The 23,201-nt window shown below is 35.9% G+C and overlaps 1 protein-coding gene across 6 annotated transcripts in view; it reads left to right on the plus strand.

Annotated features, from left to right (window-relative positions):
- inpp4b (inositol polyphosphate-4-phosphatase type II B) overlaps window positions 1-23,201 on the plus strand; it is a 184,339-nt gene that overhangs the window by 83,913 nt on the left and 77,225 nt on the right. For all 6 annotated transcript variants that reach the window (XM_051909733.1, XM_051909742.1, XM_051909752.1 and 3 more), the window contains 2 exons: window positions 10,360-10,490; window positions 21,839-21,943. In XM_051909733.1, coding sequence (XP_051765693.1) covers window positions 10,360-10,490; window positions 21,839-21,943 — 236 coding nt within the window. The remainder of the gene's footprint in view (window positions 1-10,359; window positions 10,491-21,838; window positions 21,944-23,201) is intronic.

Here is a 23,201-nt window from a genome sequence, read left to right on the forward strand (position 1 = left end):
TATACCTAATAAATATACACACATACTGTATATTATGTAAACACAAACTTTTATTTTGGATGTGATTAATCGTTTGACAGCCCTAATATATATATATATATATATATATATATACACACACACACGCACATGCACACACACACACACGCACACACACACGCGCGCACACCTTTATGTATTTTTGCTTTTTATTACTTATTTTTAAATGTTTTATGTATTTAATAATATTTAAATGTGTATTAATATTATTATATTCATATTTTTTATTTATTTTTATATTATATTTTTAAGTATATTAAAGTAGGCTATTGGATATTGGACTTAAAATATGCCTAATTAGAAAACATATGTTCTGCGTATCAGAGGATAAATAGGCACAATTAGTAAAATGAATTACATACTAAAGCTTCTGTGTGATTGCGCGGAACTTCTTTGAATTGAAATTCAATGATTTCCACTTCCTGTCATCCTAGTTCAACATCCTGTTAGTTACGTGACCAGTTGAATTCAAATTAACATTTGTAAATTGAATGGAATCTGTTCTTACATTCAGGGTTTTGTCTAATCCTAGCACTAAACCCCAGACAAAAACTTTGACAACTGTAAAGCATTTGTGAGCTTGTTTCTCACTGCAGAGCAACATGCTGAAAGATCTCACTGCTTAATTTGCTCTTTGTTTCCTGCTCGCGGTCTTTCCCCAGAGCTTCTGGCTTTATGCACATGCAAAACACTTCTCAGCACGCACCATTATCTACAGCAACTTCCCCAAAGTCGACAGATATTAGCATAGACATGTTTTCATCTACTACAAATCATTGTAAGCCGGACCAGGACGTGTGTGTTTGGCCATTGAAGAATCTGAGATCATTAACTCGGCGAGACACACATTCCCAGACTGGAGCTCCCATAGATCAGACCCTGCTAAGCAATTATCATCATGTGTGCATTATTCAGGGAGGCTATTTGGCCTCAACACCTGCTCTCGCTGCTACAGACAGGTAACTTAAGCAGCCATCTCTATCCCTAGACATCTAATTATCGGCCCGAGCACCACATTCACCTTTCAGCTGCTTTTGTTGGCTCTGGTTTAACCACAATTGCATACAATTCACTTAAAAGAGGTTCAAGTCGCAATGTGTTTGAAGAAAACTAAGAAATCTCTGATATTGTATCATTAGTGTTTTTTGCTAAGCATCACTGTTTCTGTTAGTCATACTCAGGGTTTGTGACTGGCTTCCTCCCACAGCATCCTAACTTCATAGCACTGAACATTTTTTTCAGCAATTGTAAAAAGCTAGTGTTTATTTATTATGAATGAGAGACCTTTTGTTTATCAGTGTTTATTTGCGCTTTCATCGGACTGACGTCCATGCAAATTCACTGTGGAATCTGCTGTCATTCAGTGCATGTGTCCTTCAGTCAACACGACGTCCAAATTGAACTTATTTACTTGCTTAATGCACATTCCTGCTCTTATTTATTTTGCATGATTCATCAGTGCACCTCATTTAAAAAAAAGTTTTCATAATCTTCATATGTCTTCATAGATTTTTATCAAAAACAAATAAACTCTTCACCTCTGAATTGACAAAAAGTATTTTGTCCATTCAAAAGTTGAGCTAAAGTAGCCACGTATTCTGAAGAAATAAAATAGATAAATTTTTTATAGATGTTTTACTAGTGTCTTATATTTGTCTGTCTGTCTATCAATCTATCTATCTATCTACACTCCATCCATCTATCTACACTCCATCCATCTATCTATCTACACTCCATCCATCCATCCATCCATCTATCTATCTACACTCCATCCATCCATCCATCCATCCATCCATCCATCTATCTATCTATCTACACTCCATCCATCTATCTATCTACACTCCATCCATCTATCCATCCATCTATCTATCTACACTCCATCCATCCATCTTTCTACACTCCATCCATCCATCTATCTATCTACACTCCATCCATCCATCTATCTATCTATCTACACTCCATCCATCCATCTATCTATCTACACTCCATCCATGTATCTATCTACACTCCATCCATCTATCTATCTACACTCCATCCATCCATCCATCCATCCATCCATCTATCTATCTACACTCCATCCATCCATCTATCTATCTACACTCCATCCATCTATGTATCTATCTACACTCCATCCATCTATCTGTCTATCTACACTGTAAAAAAGAATTGTTGGTTTAACTTAAAAAAAAAGTTAACTGGTTGCATTAATTTTTGCGGAAGCCTTGAACCGCATGGTGGAAGAAAAAAAAACGTATCTCGTTATTTCGACATAATAATTTGTTATTTCGAGATATTAAGTCGTTATTTCGACATAAGTCGTTATTACGGCATAATATCTTGTTATTTCGAGACATGAAGTCATTATTTTGACATAAGTCATTATTTCAACATAATATCTCGTTATTTCGACATAACTCGTTATTTCAACATAATATCTCATTATTTCAACATAACTCGCTATTGTATATCAAGTTTAATAAAAGACACAATTCAGCGTCTTCAGTGGCACAACATTTATGTTGAGATATTACATCATAATAACAACTTTGAATTAATGACTAAATATCTCGAAATAACGACTTAATATCTCGAAATAACGAATTATGTGGGGTGGGGAGAAAAAAAAGAAGAAAACTTATCTATTTTTACTATTTCAGCATAATAAGTCATTATTTTGAGATATTAGGTTGTTCTTTCGACATATTATTTCGACATAATAACTCGTTATTTCGACATCATAACTCGTTATTTCGACATCATAACTCGTTATTTCGACATATCTCGTTATTTCAACATAATAACTCATTATTGTATATCAAGTTTAATAAAAGACTCACACAATTCAACGTCTTCAGTGGCGCAACATTTATGCCGAGATATTATGTTGAAATAACAAGATATTATGTCGAAATAACGACTAAATATCTCTCGAAATAATAACTTAATATCTCAAAATAACGACTTATTATGTCATAATAATGACTTATGATGTCGAAATAACGAGATAAGTTTTCTTTCTTGTTTTTCCCCCACTATAAGTTTTTTTTTTTTTTTTTTTTTTTTCACCATGCGGTTCAGGGCTTCCGTAATTTTGAGTTCATTGAAATTAAAAATTTGAGTTAATACAATGAAGGCGATTGGTTTAATCAACAGAAACTCAAAATATTATGTTATCTGAACCACATCTATCTATCTACTTGTTTTTTTAAATTGACTTATTTTTTTCCCTGTCTGCTGTTTTTGAAAAATTTGAGCAATGGACATTTTTGTCACATCATTTGGCATTTATCACCCAATTTATATATTTTTTTCCTTTGTTTTTAAGTCAATTAACTCCAAGGTCAGTGTATTTTGTAGTTCCATCATCAGTGTATTACTTTATCAACCTAAAATAATGTTTTTTTCCCCCGCTAACCTTAATATCAGTGCTTTGGAATGACTGCCAGACAGATGAAAATCATCAGCTTTTCTCTTGATGTAGCCGAGCATAAACTCAAGTGTCAAATGTGTCCGCAGACGAATAAGAAACGTTATTATACAAGCGAGTGCTCATCAAGACTAGTCTGCTTTTACCGCTAGTGTCCGTCACTTGAAGGTACAGTTGTTAATTACTATTCCCTTCACATTTCTGGAATTGACAGCAGACACAAAGCCTCCGGTGATTTAAAGTGAACGGTGGTCATAACGCACCATGAAATGAAGGCTTCTGAGTGGCTGCTTCCTCGACGGCCCGCCGTACCAACATCTAGGCATAATTCCAGTGTTCTCCTCTCTTGTCTGCCAAAATATTGTGTTTTTTTTTTTTACTCCAATACCACTCTTAGATCTATTGTTTCAGCTGTGCTCTTTATCAGTGTGTCTTTCTTCCACTCAAACCCCAATAAAATATAAAACAGAAGTTTCCTCCGCTTCCTCTCCGTGTGCGTTTTTTCCGCTACAAATCTCTCTTTTATTATCGCCGCCGCTCCACCCAAAGCACATTCTGATAAAGCGGCATTACAATTCAAGTCTGAGCTTTTGAACAAAACAAGATGGTAGATATGATGCTTTTTTAAGTGGCTCGACAACTTCGGCACAAAATCTTCTCAGATTTTTAACAGCTTGGGCTCGGCATGAAGTAATAACAATTCCTTTTCACCTATTTTCCTTAGATAACCATTGTTTGACAGTGAGAACGAGACCAGAATAGATCATTCTGAAGGCCTCTGGGTCTATTGAAAGAGTCTGACTGATGGCTGAAGCAGAAATCTTTAAATAACCTGCAGTAATTTGTACTTGTAATAGCCGTTTATCCTGTTAAACCTCAGTTGAAACCATACATGTCATTTCAGCACATTTTTGAAAACGTCTCTTAAGCTGGGTGTACACGGTACGTTTTTTGCTGTCATACGAGCTCACAGTCAATTTTTTTCTCTCCGGAGAAATGGCATGGAAATCATTAATGCTCGTATGGTCGTGGCTCACAATATGTGAGAGGAATTACGAGCCAAGCTGAGTACCTTACGAGCAGGGGTTGACATTAACTTTTTTGCTCACCAGCCACTGTGGCTAGTAGTTTTCCAAAGTTACTAGCCACTCAGAATTTTCACTGGCCACAATTTTGACATCGATATCATGGGGAAAAACTGCCATATAGATATTTTTAATATTATCTCATAATTTGGCAGCAGGTATATTAGGCTGCTGTCATTTTAAGACCTGACGCACGGATCCATTATACTGTTACACATGCGTTTTCTTTCTCAACTTCACTTAAAACATAACTGACTGTGTTTACGTGAATACTCGCCAAGACCGGCATTTTGATATTTTGTGTGTATTTGACTGTTTAAGCGCAATAAGCAGCGAAAAAGAACTCAATTTAGTTTTGAGAGGCGGTTTTATATGCGCGCACTTCAGGTGTGAGCACAAAATCTGTTTGAATGGGTAAAATTATGCGAAATACGTGCAGCCCCTCTCCAAAATTCAAGCCCTGTAACACCAACAATATTCATCCTGAGCAAATGAAAAGTTAGTGAGGGGAGGCGGGTTTGTGTGTCAACTCACTGTTGTAGGGCCCTTTGAAATCCGCTTTATTTTTTTGCCAAATTACGTTTTATTTTTTCCCAAATTACGTTTTTTTTTGGGTTTTTTTCTGTTTTAATTTTTCTGGATTCTGTTTTTTTCCGTTTTATTTTTTTTTTTGGACTCCATTTTAATGGTTAAATTAAATTTTAGTAATCAAAAAGCATGTCTAATTAATTGAAACTTATCCAATTTACCAACAATTTATTAAAAGTTTAACAAAAAATTACTTTTTTTTAGGGCCCTATGATATACATCTTTCTTTCTCCTCAAATTCGGTTTTATTTTTACCAAATTTTCTGGATTCCATTTTAATGGTTTAATTACATTTTAATAACCAAAAAGCATGTCTAATTAATTTAATTCTTAAAAACAACAAAATTTATTAATTAAAAATGTGTTTTTATGGTTTTTATGAAATGGTTTTTTTTTTTTTTTTTCAGAAATTCTATTGCATGTTTGAATTTTTTCGACAATCAAATGAACGCATACCATTTAATTTATCTTTTAACCATGAAATTAAACTTTTTTGCCAAACAATGTGCTGCACAACAGAGCTTTACTGTTCAAATTAAAACATGGAAGAAAAACTGAGATTAAAAATATAGTTTTAATAATTTATTATTAAATTAATTTATCTAAATTCTACTGTACAACACTGATATGTTTCTGTCAAGTTAAATCGAACTTTTATTTTGAAAGGTTGCCTAGAGCTTTGAGTTTCTCTGCGTTTATGAGGATAGTTTTCTCAAACGTAGCGGTTAAATGCTGATGAAGTGACTTTCAGAGTGGCTCTGGAGATGAATTTCGTGCGTTCATTTCCTCATATAGTGAGACGACAGAGGATGAAAACACCGCAAGCGTCGCATGTGCTTCTGTGTGTGTGTGCGTGCGTGCATGCGCGGGTGTATGTGTGTGTGAGGTAAATGAAACAGCGCGCTTCCGCGTCGTTCATTTCAGAGGCACACAGACATGCAGGATTCATATTTAAATAGTCTTTTTGCGTTTTAACATTCACGGACACTAGTCTATATAGCGATTTGATTTAAGTGTACTGACCTGCTTTTTATTCATTCATCAAAAATTTGACAAATTCCGTGACATTCCGCGTATACTAAATTCCATTTTTATGACTGGATTCCGCGATTCCGTCCACGTTTTCTGCATCGTGGAAATCATAGGGCCCTGCTGTTGGAGAGATGAGAGAGAGAAAGTGCAGCTGGTATCATGTATATATTCTGCAGAAAATGAGTATTGGAAGCGTTTCAGATATTTCAAAATCTGAAAAATCGATTTTGACCAGTGTATAGGTTGTTCCCTATTGCCAAATCATACACAACTACGTCACTTAGGCTATATCTATGAATATTATTATAGCCCAGTTTCTGCAACTCTACAGAGTGCACATACTCTGACAAACACACACACACACACACACACACACACACTCTAGTTGTTTTGTTGAAAGCAATTGCTGTGCAATTCCAAATCTTTTGCACACTAGTCTTTTTATTTTCTTTCTTTTTCTAACTGAAGCTATAGCAGCAATATTGAAAGCTCCAGTCTCTGTGTTTAGAGCGAAAGCTCATGCGATTGCTGGCGGCTCAACATGTGCAGTACAGTCGTGCCATGTACCAGCTGCTTCAACACCATTATCAGGTTAACTGATAATGAAAATATAGTTCCAAACCTGTATGACTTTTTTCTTCTGTGGAACATAAGTCTGTGATACTCCAAGCCGACCGCCAGCCAACGTCAGGGCCATCGATGAGAGAGAGCACTCTGATTGGCTGTTCAGTTTAGCGAACAAGTCAGTGCATGAGAATAAAAGTGATGAAAGCGAACAAAGAAGTCAAGACGGCACAGGGATGTTCTACTTTTACATCATCTTACCTGAGAATTTCAATGCATGAATATTTTCATAATAACATGAGCTGCCTGGAATGAAGAAAGTGATCAGCATGATTGATATTCAAAATGGTAATCAAGCGCTGCATTGTTTACGGTTTGTATATTTGCAGTCCTAGGTTTGGTTTCCATTTTTGAATGACAAAAAATAGATTCATTGAGATATAGACAGTTATTTACTTAAATGCAGGCGCAGAACGCTCATGCTAGTTGACAGTCACCTGTAGTCCTTCTGCTGTGTTCAAGCACAGATTTTTGGCTGAAACTCCAAAGAATCGAGGTGACAACACAGTCAGCTTTTGTCGCTGCTAGTTCTTTTACGTCGGCTTGGTGTGTCTCAGCCTTAAAAAAAGATATTTTGAAAAATGTCTTTGTGTTTTTTTTTTTTTTTTCATGTTCATAGAATGAAAGTCAATGGGGTCCAATCTTGTTGTTTTGGACCCCATTGACTTTCATTGAATGAACAAAAACAGCTGAAACATTCTTTTGTGTTGTGTGATAAATGACAAAGTCTGACATAAACTTAGATCCAGTCTTACCCAATGGTGTTTCCAGGCCCATATGTACATTTCAGACATCAGACACACACTGTGGATTACGTTTGCCCCGTTAATCAATGCTTAAATCACATTGTTGCACATTACTTTAATTATGAATTGAAATGACATTTGCAACTTTAATTGTGGTTAGGGTGTGGTTGGGATAAGAAAAGCATATAAAATTGATTATAAATTATAAATGTCTTTGCTGTCACTTTTTATCAATGTAATGTCTTTGCTGAATACAAGTATTGATTTCTTTAAATACAAACTGTAGTTGTGCACATATATGTTGATATATTGAAAGCAATTATAGAGAGCGGGACTCTCTTTGGCAAAAACAATTATCATTATCTGTTGCACATAAACCCCACACTTAGGCTTTAAAATGTAGAGGATAAGATCCAGGATTATTGGAAAAAAATATTGGGACCTGCTCTTAACAGAGTTCAATAGAAACAATAATCTCTATTTTCTGCTCATTTCTTTCAATTCTGCAGCTCTTGTCACCTTTGCTTCCTTTTGAAGATGCTAATCACATTGCTGAAATTATTATTAAAGTATCACAGAGACTTTGAATTTACATGAAAATGAATGATTGTTCCCTTTGGAAATTCCCTCCACAATTAAAGATCCCTGAGCCTTTTATTAATGAGACCTGGCTCTGTCAGTCTGTGTGGAGAGATAAGAGCCTGTAACGTATTAAAATCTACCGTAGTGTTACGCAGCAAATAGCTGAAGACCTCACATGACAACATGAAAGACACAACAATTACTCCAACACACAGTAAGTCAAGCAAAAGAACCTCTCCGCATGACATGAGAGACGCAGAGAAAGTCTATGTATAATTGCTGTTGAAGAGAATTTCACCTGATGAATTGCTCAAGGGTACAAAAATAATCTGTGATCCCTTTGAAAGACCCCATGAAAGAGTTTCGTGGCTTTTAGTCCCTGCATATACAGATTTGAAGGGGTCATATGATGAGGAATTTGCTGTTTCTTGGTTCTTTGAGAAAACATACTGTAGCATTCATTACTCAAAACTACTTCCCTAGTGAAAAATAAGCATTTATTGAAAGTAGGCAGCAGAAACGGCTCATTTTGTACTTCTGCGACTTTTTGATGTCAGAAATGCTAGTAAAGTTGAATTGAAGCTTATTTTTAACAATATCCCTGATCGTTTCAGTCTGATCTTAGCAGTTTGAGCACGGGGTGTCTGATGAATCTATTTGAGCGTGATGCAGGTTTTAGGATGGAGCAGTTAAAACTATATCAGATCCAACAGCGAACCCGCAAATCACGATTTAGTGCAGTAAAGCGTTTCACATGTTTTCATAGAAGCCTTAACAGCAAAAAAAAAAAAAAAAAAAAGAAAACTCAGAGAGAGCGTAAAATATGTGTGAAAACCTAAAATATGGCAGTAGCTTCTGTTAAAGCTCAAGATGCTCAACATCTCATGCTCGAGCAGGTTTTGATCATGTCAGCTCCAGTGCTTGTCATTACAGCAAAAATTAGCATTTTGAATGCAAAGTAGAGGTTTACTCAGTGCTCTCAGACTTTTGGATGTTGTATTTTGAACTGGAACAGTAATTGTATGAGCATAGTTTAAAGACAAACTTGATGTTGGCTTGACAATGCCTTGTCTGAAAGTTTAACTTTTAGCAGCTTGAAGTTTTAAGGTTTTACTCAGAGAAAGTCAATGAAATGTTGTTAGCATGTTTTCGCTCATTGTTAAAATGTTTTACCATGGTGCTAGTATGTTTCTATCTTGTTTAACATGTTGCTAGCACATTACTAGCATGTTTAGCACATTACTAGTATGTTTCTAGCATGTTTTACCATATTGATAGCATTCCTCTAGTTACAACACAGTTAAAGTTTTAACATGTTTCTCATATATTTTAGCAAGTTATGTTTACCTTTTTTAAAACGTTTCTAGCACATTGCTAGCATGTTACTAGCATGTTTAACGCATTACTAGCAGGTTTGTAGCATGTTTGAGCACGCTGATAACCTGTTACTAGCATGTTTAATGCATAACTAACATGTTTTAGCACATTGATAGCATGCTTTAGCATGTATTAGCATATTGATAGCATGTTTAGCAAATTGCTAGCATTCCTCAGCATGTTTAAACACAGTTAATGTGTTTTAACTTTGTTATCATGTTAAGCTTGTTTCAACATGTTACTGGCACATTGCTAGCATGTTACTAGCATGTTTAACACATTACTAACAGGTTTGTAGCATGTTTGAGCATGCCAATAGTATGTTACTAGCATGTTTTGCACATTACTAGCATGTTGATAGCATGTTTTAGCACATTTCTAGCATTCCTCTAGCATTTTTAACACAGTTAATGTTTTAACATGTTTCTAACATGTTTTAGCACATTGTTATCATGTTTAGCTTGTTTTAGCATTACTAGAACGTTGCTAGCATGTTTAACACATTACTAGCATGTTTGAGAATGCTGATAGTATGTTACTAGCATGTTAAGCACATTACTAGCATGTTTTAGCACACTGTTAATGTTTAGCATGTTTCTAACATGTTTTAGCACACTGTTATCATGTTAAGCATGCTGTTAACATATTGCTATCATTTTTTATGCACATGGCTAACATGTTTTAGCATGTTGCCTTACATGTTTCTAGCACATTGTTGTAGGCTAGTTGTTGCTTTGTATGAAAGTTTTCACCCCCTCAATGAAAGCCTATGGAAATTTGGGCCTGTTTGGATGTCCGATATGGGAATACTGTAAGTCAAGCCAACAAAATCGTGATTGATTTATGTTGTGTCTTACAGGATACAGGAGCTGAAAGATCTGGGAGAGCTTTCTCCACACTGGGACAACCTACGGAAGGATGTGATCTCTCGTTACAACCAGATCATCAAAGAATACCAGGACACGCTGGCGGAGCTCGAGAAACTTACTGGTAAAGGCTTCTGATGCAGTGAAGCATGCCCTCTCACATACATAGCCAAACACATAATATTCTGCCTTCTCTCATTTTGCATGCATGAGAATTTTTTCCAATGCAAACAGTTTCCGCAATTTGCATGCAATCACACAAAATTGATCAGCAGTGCCATCATGTAGAAGCATGAATATTTTTTTTTATCCAGCCGCATTCATGCAGAATTTCTTAGTTCATCAAATTTTTATACGCAGCTCACAGTTTGCTGTCACATTCAATGCGATGTTAAACTCGCATGGTTGCACATGTTGTAAAGGAACAAGCAGGCATAGAGGTGCGCTTTTATAACTGCATTCTATTGCATTAGAATGTATAAAGCCTGTTTACAGTAAACACATATTTGTCACTTTCAATAATAAGACGTACTGTAGTGTTGCGATTGCATGCAATGCCTTATTTTTTTGCGCAGGAGCAATGCAGCCATAGAAACTAAGTTAGAATTGACTGAAAAAAATGGACAAATGGACTGCTTTTCAGATGCACAAACACACACAGCGCCTAAGCCAAAATGACAAATAAGACGTTGCCGCAGTGCGTTTTGCAATAGCGATCGCCATATAAACGTGATATGTCTCTACCAGTTGACACATTGCTACTGTCGCACGGTATATCCCGCCCGGCTCTAGCCTGAAAACATGATCTATATCATTGGAGAGAAAATAAAACGGAGCACAAAATGCCAGTATTTGTCAGCCGTGTCGCGCCTCACACCAAGCAAAAATAGTCATTGATGATCTTGCCCTTCTAATCAGTCGTGACAGGCTGAAAAAACTGATCTGCCTGATCGATCGGCCCATTACTGAGGCTAATATTCAGGGATGAAATTCTGAAGGCTTGTGTTTTGCCAGCTGAGCGGTGTTGACGTGTCCGTCCCTGAAGGAGGAGAGGAGAGATGGTAAGATCTTGGGTTATTCTGCCTCTCGACAGCCCGCGAGTGCCCAGCTGCTACATTGGACTCTAATCTTGTTTGCCGTGTAGCAGACGCCCTGTTCCCTCTCAGCCGTTCCCATCTTCCCTTTTCTTCTCGATACGAGGGATATGCAGAACTATTTATTTTTTAAATCCATCTGAGTAGTCAATCTTTTCATTTTGAATTCTTAATATGCAATTGAAATAAGCTATTTGTAGGTTGATAACGGGAACTTCGTTCACAGCAATTGATTTGTCAGTTGTTGTCTTGAAATTTGTTGAAGGCCATGAATTTGTTGTTTTGATAGCAGTGGTGGCTAACGCTAATGCTAAAGCCCCACGAAATCAATAGGCAATTCCAGTTTACTTGATAACTTATTTTCTCTTGAAACAGGAAGTTTGGGTGGGATATATCGTATCAGCTTGTCTCTTCTTTGTGGACTTGTTGCGTCACAGCAGTGAACCTTGATTTGCTACGTGCTAATCGGCTACAGGGTTGTTATATGCTGAATCCCAATTAACCTACTTATACTACACTCTAAAAGTATGTACTCTTTTTGTGAAGAAAAAGTACATATTTTTGAGTGTGTATCAGAAGAGAATGCAAGCTTTGGGACATACACTACTTCGTCATCTTTAACGGACAGCTCTGTTGCTTAGTTACATGCATCCTGTCACCGTTTAAACCACCCTGTCAATCATCTTGTCACAGTTAAAATCCTCCACATACAATTTAATTTAATTTCCTACCCTTTCGGAAAGAAATGTAGTAGCTTGTTGATCTGCCAGTCCTGGGTCTTTCATGCCGAGAACTCTCTTCATGTGTTTGCAATTTAAATATAATGATGCTTTTAAAAGTTCATGGCCAAACATATCATTACAAAAGTTCACAATGCTGTTGCAGATGAAATATAATGTGGATAACATTGAATAAATATCTTTTCTTCAGGTTAGATACTGATAATTAATCACTCAAACCCCTTTATCTTAACCGCTCTGCTTAACCGCCGGACTCACACATCTGCACTGTTTATAGTTTGTAGTTCTAATTGAATCCTCGCCCAACATGCAGTGGGTTGTGGGCTAATATTGTGGGCAGTATTAGCCGTTGGAATACTAATTTTAACATGTTACGATTTGGGACGTACTAATTCTATTTTCGAATACTAAGGACTGATAATATGCGAATTGAGAAATACCGATAGTTATCTAAAGCTAAATCCTTAAAAAACATACTTGAAATAAAATAAATGTTAACTGGAATAAAATAATACATATATATATATATATATATATATATATATATACTGTATTTATATATATACTGTATATATATATACTGTATTTATATACCTAATTCAAAATATGAATAAAAACGATAATAGTAGCTCAGGGGTGAAGGTGGCTTAAGTGTGAAGGAGATTCTTGAGAGCATTTGATTGGTCAAAAATCTTTTTAGTGAAGGTTGAGTCATCAATACCTTTGACCTGTTTTCCTGGATTTTAAATTTGGCTGTAAAATGCATATATGCACAGCAGCATTTAAATAATCTCAGATACACATGGACTGAAAGCCTCAAAACTCCTTTTGAGTTTGTGGGGTGTTTTAGTGACTTCAGAGAGTGATGTCATGTTAACATGCTAACACAGGGCATGCTAAAACTTCTGCATCCTTTTTTAAAGCACTGTAGCTTAAATATGAAATCTTAAAAATGAAACCTGTAAACTAAGCTAGTCAATGTCATTAATGGATCATTTTCATAGAAGCTGTGTATGTCCTGTGGGATGTTGTCATAATCCGCACACCGCAGTGCCACTGCAGAGTATTAATTATTGATATCTAATGTTATCAGTTATAACAAGGTTGGCGACTTGTGGCTTGAGAGGGTGTTTGGTTTTCAGCAGTCATTTCTCAAAAGGGGAGATCCGTTCTTCCATCGCCCTCTTCACCTCGGGGCGGGTATTGCAGTCGTTTGGCTCTGGTCTAAATTAAAAAATAAAAACTTCTGTGGTGTTTAATTCATTTTTAATTAGACAAGGCTGACTCGGGATACTTCAGAGTGTGTTAACTAATGAATTAATCATTTTGTGTTAGCATTGTTTGCAGCCGGTGGAATTAGAGGCACTGAGAGCTAATCCTGTTGTTTGTCAGTCCTCCAGCGAATTGTGAAACCCACATACTCACTCGCCCCATCAGAGAGAGCAAAGCAAGACCAATCCAAGCGAAGACCGCACCGAGCCACGGAATGAGTAATTAAAATCATTAGCGAAGAAGCTTTCTGGACTTTTCTTTAAAGGAAAATACGGTCATCATTTACTCACCCTAATGTCAGAGCAAACTGTTTTTTGCTGTGGATCGCAAAATGAGACATTTTGAATCATTTTAAACATCTGTTTACCATATAGTGACAGTTCAAAGTGAATTAGTTCATCTGTCAGGTTCTAAAAAGTTTCTAAAAAAAACATAAAACACCATAAAATATCATTAAAATAGATATGCTGTATATACACTACAGTTAAAAAGTTTTATATTATTTAGCCATCACAGGAATAAATTACATTTCAAAATATATTCAATAAGAAAACAGTTATTTTAAATAATATTTAACAGTATTTCTGTTTTCACTGTATTTTTGATCAAATGAATGCAGGCTTAATGAGCAGAAAAGACCAAATAAAATCAAACAAAGACATATGACAGCTTTATGTGAGGAACAGAAAGAAATGTATTATTGATTTTATTATTTATCAATAATCTTCCTAATTAAATGTATTCAGATTCAAAAATGGCACATCACGGCAGATTTTAAAGGTGCAATATGTAAGAATTTTGCAGTAAAATATCCAAAAACCACTAGGCCAATGTTATATATTTTGTTCACTTGAGTACTTACAATATCCCAAATGTTTGCAACTATTTGTAAATCGTGAGAAAATTGCAATTTTAACCAAGGCTCCAGGACGTGTGAGGAGTCGCCTGTCAATTGCGTCATGCCCGCGTTACCCTCGGTTTCCGGTTTTATTTTGTAGAAACCATGGAAACACCAAAGATGCTTTAATATAAATAATTATATTACATGTTTTAATAGACAGGGGAACAACTGTTTTGATGTATTTATAGACAGAAAAACGAATTATTGTTATATAGCTCAACACGTTTAGTCTTATTGTTTAAATCTAATTTTCTTGATTTTTTGTGAGTACCATGCTTTACCATGCCTCAGAGAAAAACACTATTTTGTGAAGTAGCTAACATAGCATAATCAGATGCAGCTTTATTTTTAGTAACAGTAATACAGAATTTTCTCCATCATACAATACATTTTAAAATTAATTGCATGCTATTTATCAACACAAGCCATCCGGTATTTAATATGATATTCTAAAATCGATCTATCTTACTGTGTAACAGTGTCTCACAGCAGCCGCCGAGCGAACGCACAGAGTAACATTATAAGATTTTCAACACACTCAAATGTATCTAATATGATAAACAGAGCTGCGTTACCTCATACTCATGACCGGAAAAGCGGAAGCGGCGCCGGCGACTGTGACATAATAAAAGCTCCAGCGCTCGCGGCGTGTATTGCTCAATCGCTCCAGCGGCCTCATTCAGCTCCCACAACACTCGGTCCTGCTCTGCTTCATACTACAGTAACATTAATAATCACATCCATGAACATGATTTCTTCCCGAGTCCTATCCCAATTGTTTTCCACCAACCGTTGAGGTGAAGACCACATGTCCCAAGATTCTGTGCTCAAACTTGGCGTCATCAAGCTATGCCTTTGTTTTGAATAGGCCTCTAGCAACCTCTAGCGGACAGAAAATTCTACATATTGCATAAAGGAAGGTAACATTTTCTGTCAATTACGACCTAAATTTCAATTTTTTACTCACTCAAAGCTGTTGCTTGACTTCAGAAGACTAAATATTTTACTCTATATTTTTATGATACTTTTATGGTAATTTTGGCAGCCTCTGGACACTGTTTTTTAGCGAATTCCCTCTTTAGCAGACATAAAAGTGTCTGCTATATGCATAAATGTAAATATGATTTTGTTGTTTGGAAAAGAGCAGTTTGGACATTCTGTTAAACATCTCCTTTTGTGTGCCGTGGAAGAAAACAAGTCATACGAGTTTTGTAACAACATGAGGGTGAGTAAATGATGACTTTAGCTTCCTTACATAAGCATAAAAACAGTTTAATAAGCCTCAGATGCTGATTTGTTTCCCAGAACCATTGAAAAACCACAGGCCGTCTGCGCTGTATGAGCCTCCAGGCCGCAGACACCACAAGTTACTCCTGCTGCTGTTGTCCTGGGATTTTTGGTGCCTGTTTGACGGGAGGAAAACCCTGATAATGCTGGCATAAGAGACCTACTGCGAAGCAGGAGAACATCTGAATCAGTCAGAGGTGTTTGTGCCGACAGCTAGTTTGTGTATCGCTGTGCCGGTCGGGAGACATTTGTCTCAGTACTTTCTGAGATTGAAGCAAGGAAACATGCATGATGGCACTCGGCACCAGGGTTATTGTAGTTAAAGGTAGGGTCGTTTTCAGAGAGGCTAGCAATAGCAAGCTAGCTTGGAAAGCATAAGTTCACACCCTCCCTTCAGAGCGTCTCCAAAGCCACAGCCCCTCCAAAACGCATGAACTTGTACAACAGGGAGCTAAAAAAAGCGCGACAAGACGAGAGACAGCGTTAAACTACCTCATGTCTCAAAGTGGTACTGATCTGTACCACCTGACTGCTGCAGATTCATTTTGAAGACTCACAGCCCATTTTCCAAAATCGATGAAAAGCAGAGGAATCATGATCGGCTGAATCAGCTGATGCTTTATTTTGAGGTGGTTTGGGCGTTTACAGGTTAGCGTGCCTCGCACATGGACGATTTGTGTGTCAAAGGCTGCGTTGCGCATGGGTGTGGTCACATTACAGATAATGAGGCCAGGCAGGGAAGATTGTACCTCTCGTTGGTTTCATACAGATTACATAAACGGAGAATATTTGTTATCAATATGACTTAATTTAAAAGTAGACACTCCAAGCTTTCTAAAGACATATCTCTCATGTCTGTGTGATAAGTATTAGCTGAGTTTCAGTTCATTATTCAGACATGTTTCAGAAAGTTTCTTGCATTTTCTTTATTTTACAAAAAAAAGTTTTTTTTGTTATTGTGTATACACAAATAAAAGTAGACCCTTTATATTTTATAATGATGTCTTACACTAATCTGTATGGCCAAAACTGACAGAGTATTTTAAGTTGTTTTCGCTGTCATAAGGAAAAGTCCAGCAGAACGCGCCGGCACGTTCACCGGGCTCAGAGGGTTAAAGGGGACCTATAATGGCCCTTTTACAAGATGTAATAAAAGTCTCTGGCGTCCCCAGAATGTGTCTGAAGTTTCAGCTCAAAATACCCCACAGATCATTTTTTTTAACTTGTCAAATTTGCCCCTATTTGGGGGTGAGTAGAAACACGCCATTTTTGAGTGTGTCCCTTTAAGTGCAAATGAGCTGCTGCTCCCGGCCCCCTTTCCAGAAGAGGGTGGAGCTTTAACAGCTCACGCTTCGGTTGCTCAGCAACAACAAAGCTCACACTCACGCAGCCAAAATGACGATGGTCAGTAACAGTGCTCAGTAAATTTATGTAGTTGCTGTGGAGTTGATTCAACTCATCGATTAGCATGTGTCGTCATGTTAATCTTTTGTGCAAATCCAGCGTTGAATTGACCCTCGTTTGTGAAGCAGTCCAGCATAAAATGACGGCATGGCAGCAACACTCTACTACAACAACTCTTCCTCTTCTCTAAAGCCTCACCCTCACCCTCTTTGTTGCATGTTCCCGAGGGGAGGGTTTATGTCAATTTTAGGGTTTGTGATGTCACTAACCCAGGAAGAAGCTCGTTGTAGTCCCTACAAGCCGTCTGTTGTAGTCCTTAAAAAGTGATTTCTGTAAAAGAAAATATCTCCCCTTGCATTGAACTTTGAGCGTCGTAACTTTGCAGATGTTTTTTTATTCTCAAACAGCAACATTACACACGAACTTAAGTTAAAAAAGTGAAATCATAATCAACCACCCCTTTAAAAGAACCATTTTTCTTAGTGTGAAGAACATTTAAATAATCTAAAGAACCTTTTTCCACTATAAAGAACTGTTATCCATTTTGTGGAATGGATAAAGTTCTTTGAATGTTAAAGGTTCTTTATTTTTAAGAGTGTAATAAGGTATTAGTCATAGTGTCCATCCTTAAACCGTGTGGACGAGTGGTCAGTTTTCCCGGGGTTTCCTTCGACAGCACCTGTACGGGCAGATGGTGTGTGTGATGGGGCTAATTCCTCCGCCATGCCTGGCTGGCCCACCTCCATTAGCCCGTGTCCCAGGAGACAGCACATCTGTCAGACTGACAGACCCATCTCATGACTCATGCTCAGAGCTTCAGATGCCACACAGAGCATTCATGGAGATAACGCTAAACTGCCCGTAAGTGCTCAGCATCAGTGTCGCTTAAAGATCATTCATTGTCCTCATTAGAAAAAATTGTACACAATAAATGAAGAGCTCCTTTGATTAATGTATATTTAAATGATGCACCGCATGTATACAGTACATGAGATTAAAACTCCAGACATATGAGTGGCCTAATAAAAGCCGTTTTATTTTTACACGAGGCGGGTTGCTTTGAAATTGTAGTTTACTAGGCTACAAACTACTCTTAATTTAAAGTAGTTAAAGTCAACATGAAGTGCAGTTTATGTATTTTGTACTTTAATGTACTTTAATTTAAAAATAAGTTTTTAAATTATTTTTTAAAATATACCTGTCCAATGTCCAATTATTTTATTTATTTTATTATTTTAAGAGCAGTTCTTAAATTAGTCTTAATCTTAGAGTGATTGCATTAAACTTTTATTAACATTTACACTGAATAAAACTACTGTATATAAAACACTCTAATTCGGTTCATATTTTTTCAGTATAGATTTTTTTTCTGTGCTTCTGGCTGCCGTTTCTACCCACCCAACATAATGCTGTGGAGGTGTAGTGAATTTATGCCTTGTTAAAAGTTTCACCATGTACATTTTCATCTTAACAAGGGTCAAACTTGCAGAAGTGATAAAATGTTTGGGCAAAGGTCATGTTTCAGTGTGGATAATGCTCTTTATTTCTTTACTTTCTCCTTCCTCAGTATGTTTTGTTATAAATAAAAAGGGCATTTTGTCAAAGCAGTGTCAGGTCTAATCTATACTTGCATGTTATTGAGCAGTATCTGAGCTGTTGTTGTGGCCGCTGAGATGGGAAGCAGGTGAATTGTGCTGTTCAGTGGGCTGTGGTGGGGGTGGATAACCTTTCATTGATGTTCACAGGCTTTTTAAGCACAGAGCCTTTGAGTCTGATCACATGTAATTATCACCATACTTCACTTTTTCAAGAGTCAATTTGTGCTTTTGCTGTTGATTGAGAATCTGCTGTTACATGTTAAAGTGTTCACACACTATATGGGTGAATCCCTCATCATATTTCACACCAGAAATATCTAGAGGAAGAAATTATATCTTTGCATCAAATTAAAGGGATAGTTCACCCAAAAATGAAAATTATCCCATGATTTACTCACCTTCAAGCCATCCTAGGTCTATATGACTATCTTCTTTCAGACGAACACAATCAGAGATATATTTAAAAATAAAAGCGGTTCTTAGTCCTTCAAGGTTTATAATGGTTGTAAAATGGGGGGCCGTGTTTTGAAGTAAAAAATAATGCATCCATCCATGAAAAAAAGTACTCCATACAACTCCAGGGGGTAAATAAAGGCCTTCTGAAGCGAAGCGATGTGTTTTTGTAAGAAAAATGTCCCAATTTAAAACTAAATTCAAATAACTAGCGTCCGGTGGACGATCGTATGAAGAATGTGAAAGTTGACTCGCGCCAAATGTGTAATCCTCTGACGCGATGTATGACGCAGGATGTAGGAGTATTGTAAGCTTAGACGCCTCTCTCGGTTCAAACAAATAGAGCTGTGCAACAAATTTAAGCTCTTCTTCTCTTATATCGAAATCCTTTGACATTTCTTTTTAAAAATTTAAGACTTCTAATTTGTGACCGGTGATTTGTTTTGTTTTGCTCTATCCTCCTCGCATACGCATTCATCATTACTTTGTGCGTCAGGTCAAAGGATACTCTTCCACCGCAAATCGACTTGCGCATTCTGCATTATTTGATTTTATAAAGTTTTAAATATGGGTATTTTTCTTACAAAAACGCATCGCTTCGCTTCAGAAGGCCTTTATTAACCCCCTGGAGTCGTATGGATTCCTCCCCTTCACTACCATTATAAACCTTGGAGGACTAAGGATATTTTTAAATATATCTCAGATTGTGTTTGTCTGAAAGAAGATAGTCATATACACATAGGATGGCTTGAGGGTGAGTAAATCATGGGATAATTTTAATTTTTGGGTGAACTGTCCCTTTAAATAAAAGGCTGTTATCAAAATGAAGCCTATTTTAAGGCCATCACAGATTTTTGCTTTGTGTGCCATTATTTTCATGACAATTTCCTCCAATTTATTAGTTTAAATGTATTTATTTATTTATTTATTTACTTGTTTGTTTGTAAAGTGCTTATACATAGTAGTAGTACTCATTTCATTTAAAAATGTCAGTATTTTTGTAAAATAACTGTATTACAGTAATGAGAATCACCATTGAGAACATATAATTAATTTATGCTTAATTCCTTTTTGTTTTGCATCAAATTAAATGAAAAAAAGTATTTTATCAAAATGAAAATTTCCTATTTTAAGACCATTACAATTTTTTTTGTATTGTATATTTGTATATTTATTTTTGTGTCATCAGTTTCACACAATTTAAATATGTATGTATGTATTTATTTATTTATTTATTTATTTACTTATTTTTAAGTATTTTTGTAATATAGATAAATACTGTATTACGGTAATGAGAATTACCTTTGAGAATATGAATTATGAATTATGAAAGCAAGATAAAGTAAGGGATTACTCTTAATTTCTGTGTAATTTAATGACAGTTACTTCTGATGTAATTGCATTAAATACTGTATAGACTTAAACAATAGTGGATTTAATATCAAAATGTAACATCTGATGTTAAAATGTATGTTTTTAATGTAACCTTCTCCCTTAAGTTTAAGAGTAATTTATGCAATTTTATGTTATTTATTTGAAATATCTACCCTTGTTTTGTTCAGCTGGTCGAGGTTGACATGGGATTGAGAAAGTAATTAGTAATAAATAATCCAATACTTTTTAATGGGAGAAATTAGTACAGTAATGTAATCATACTGTTGAAAATGTACTTCGTATCTAGTAATTAATTACTTTTTTAGAGTAACTCAGCCAACACTGTACTTAATTCATTTTAGTACTTTTGTGATATAGAAATAAAAAGCTGTATTACAATAATGAGAATGACCATTGAGAATAGAATATAAATTTGGAGGGGAATAATACTTATCATAAAAAGCTTGCAAAAATGCAATATTTATTTTTGTAGCTGTCTTTTGTTATATGAACCCAGCATTTTTACACTATCATTTATTTATTTATTTATCATCAGTTTATTTATATTATTTCTTTGTCTACTCTTAGCACAGTTGCTCAGATAATTTGTAGAGTGTGAAAGTTCTTAGGAGTGCTGATAACGTTTCAAAGAGTCTTTGTTGGCTATATTTGCATATATTACATTGAAGGGATCAAAAGCCTGCCGTGTGTCGCTGGGCGATATTTGCTTCACCATAGGAGCTTACAGTATCCGTTTCTTAAGATTTTAATTGGGTTGTTTTTGTACAAGGCAGGTGGTGCCTAATTTCAGCAAAATCCTGTGCTTAGTGGATTTTAAGAATAAATGAGCTGATATTTGGGAGAGGGATATTTGCAACAGCCTGGTCTGTGATCAGATTGTGATGTTTTGATGCAGCGGTGCGGCTCTCAGCGGTCATTACTACAGCCCGAGTCACTCAAGGTCATCCAGGATTTCTTTCATGTGTCCTGTGCAAAAGACGCTCCCTTCACACGTCTAAATGAAAGGCCTTGCGTGAAGGCTCTTTGCTTTGGCTCTCGCTTTTAATTGATGTTTAATTGCCTTCTTTTTATTAATTTAATCAGGCCAACATGGCATTCATTTGATCAGGTCGTCGCTTTGTACTCGAACGCATTCAAATGCGCCCCTATAATGCATCGCAACCAATGCATACAGACTCAGAATAATAGTAAACAGAGCTGTAATTCAATAGAAGCAGATGGCAGAGCCCGCGCTGTTTGTTTGTACTCTTCTGCCTGTTTGTTTTGTTCTTGAACGATGACTAAACCAGATTATATTTAAACGCTTGGCTTTTCGTGATCTTTCCCAGGCCCGTCGTTCAAGCCCAGCTGCAGCAAAGGCCAGAGATATCTGGAGTTCATTCCCATCAACCTGCACACACAGAGAATGCGGGTGACATGTCCAAGAAAAACAGGTGCGTCCCATGCTTTCTTATTCTCTCTGTTCATATTCTCGGGCTGTGTTTGGAATTGACTACTAGCAAGTGTACTACCTGCTGCATACTGAATACACTCTGTACCGCTTACATATTAATATTTATAAATATTTCAAACAGTACTATGCTTCTTTTGTCACATGATCTCATCCCATTGCATATTTGGTTTAGGGAGTTATCTATTTAACAAAAGAATAATTTTGTTTATTTATAAAGTTTTATATTAACATACACTACTGCTCAAAAGTTTGGAATAATTAAGATTTTTTAATGTTTTTGAAAGAAGTCTCTTCTGCTCATCAAGGATGCATTTATTTGATCAAAAATACACTGTAAAATTGTGAAAAAATATAACAATTTAAAATAAATGTTTTCTATTTGAATATATTTTAAAATGTAAATGATGGCAAAGCTGAATTTTCAATTATTGCTCAATTATTATCAGTTAATATTGGTACTGTTTTTTTTTTTTGTTTTTTTTTTTAATTATGAATTATTAGTGTTAAAAAGCTTAATATTTTTCATGGTTTCCACCAAAATATTAAGCATTACAACTGTTTTTAACATTAATAATAATCATAAATGTTTCTTAAGCATCAATTCATCATATTAGAATGATTTCTGAAGGATCATGTGACACTGAAGACTGGAGTAATGATGCTGAAAATTCAGCTTTGATCACAGGAATAAATTACATTTATTTTACAAACAGTTATTTTAAATGGTAATAATATTTCACAATATTACTGATTTTACTGTATTTTTGATCAAATAAATGCAGCCTTGGTGATCATCTTCATTCCAAATCATTAAAAACCTATTGCAAACTTTTGACAGTTGTGTATATTACTAAAATAATTAGCATTTATATTTGTATTTATGTATTTATAGGTAATTTTATATATATATATATATATATTTAGAATATATATTTATTTCCTGTTTATATGTCATGTAAGCTCAGGTTGAGAGCATTGCATTGTGGTATATGGTATGCAGTGTTGTATACTGCACAGATTGGTAAATGCAGTCATGCTATACCTACTGTGCACTATATAAACTATATACAGCAGTAGTAGTTAACGTAATATGTTAGTATGCGATTCCGAACCTAGCTTCTCTTTCTCTTCCTCCCTCTGTATCTTGTTTCTGGCTGTTTATTTTGTTGTGGGAAGCAGTGCATGGTGGTCCCAAAGATCAGTACATCACCCTATTAGCAAAGTGCAGTTAGCCCCGC

This window comes from Ctenopharyngodon idella, chromosome 1 (genome assembly GCF_019924925.1).
Source record: "Ctenopharyngodon idella isolate HZGC_01 chromosome 1, HZGC01, whole genome shotgun sequence".
In the NCBI taxonomy this organism is placed as follows: domain Eukaryota; kingdom Metazoa; phylum Chordata; class Actinopteri; order Cypriniformes; family Xenocyprididae; genus Ctenopharyngodon; species Ctenopharyngodon idella.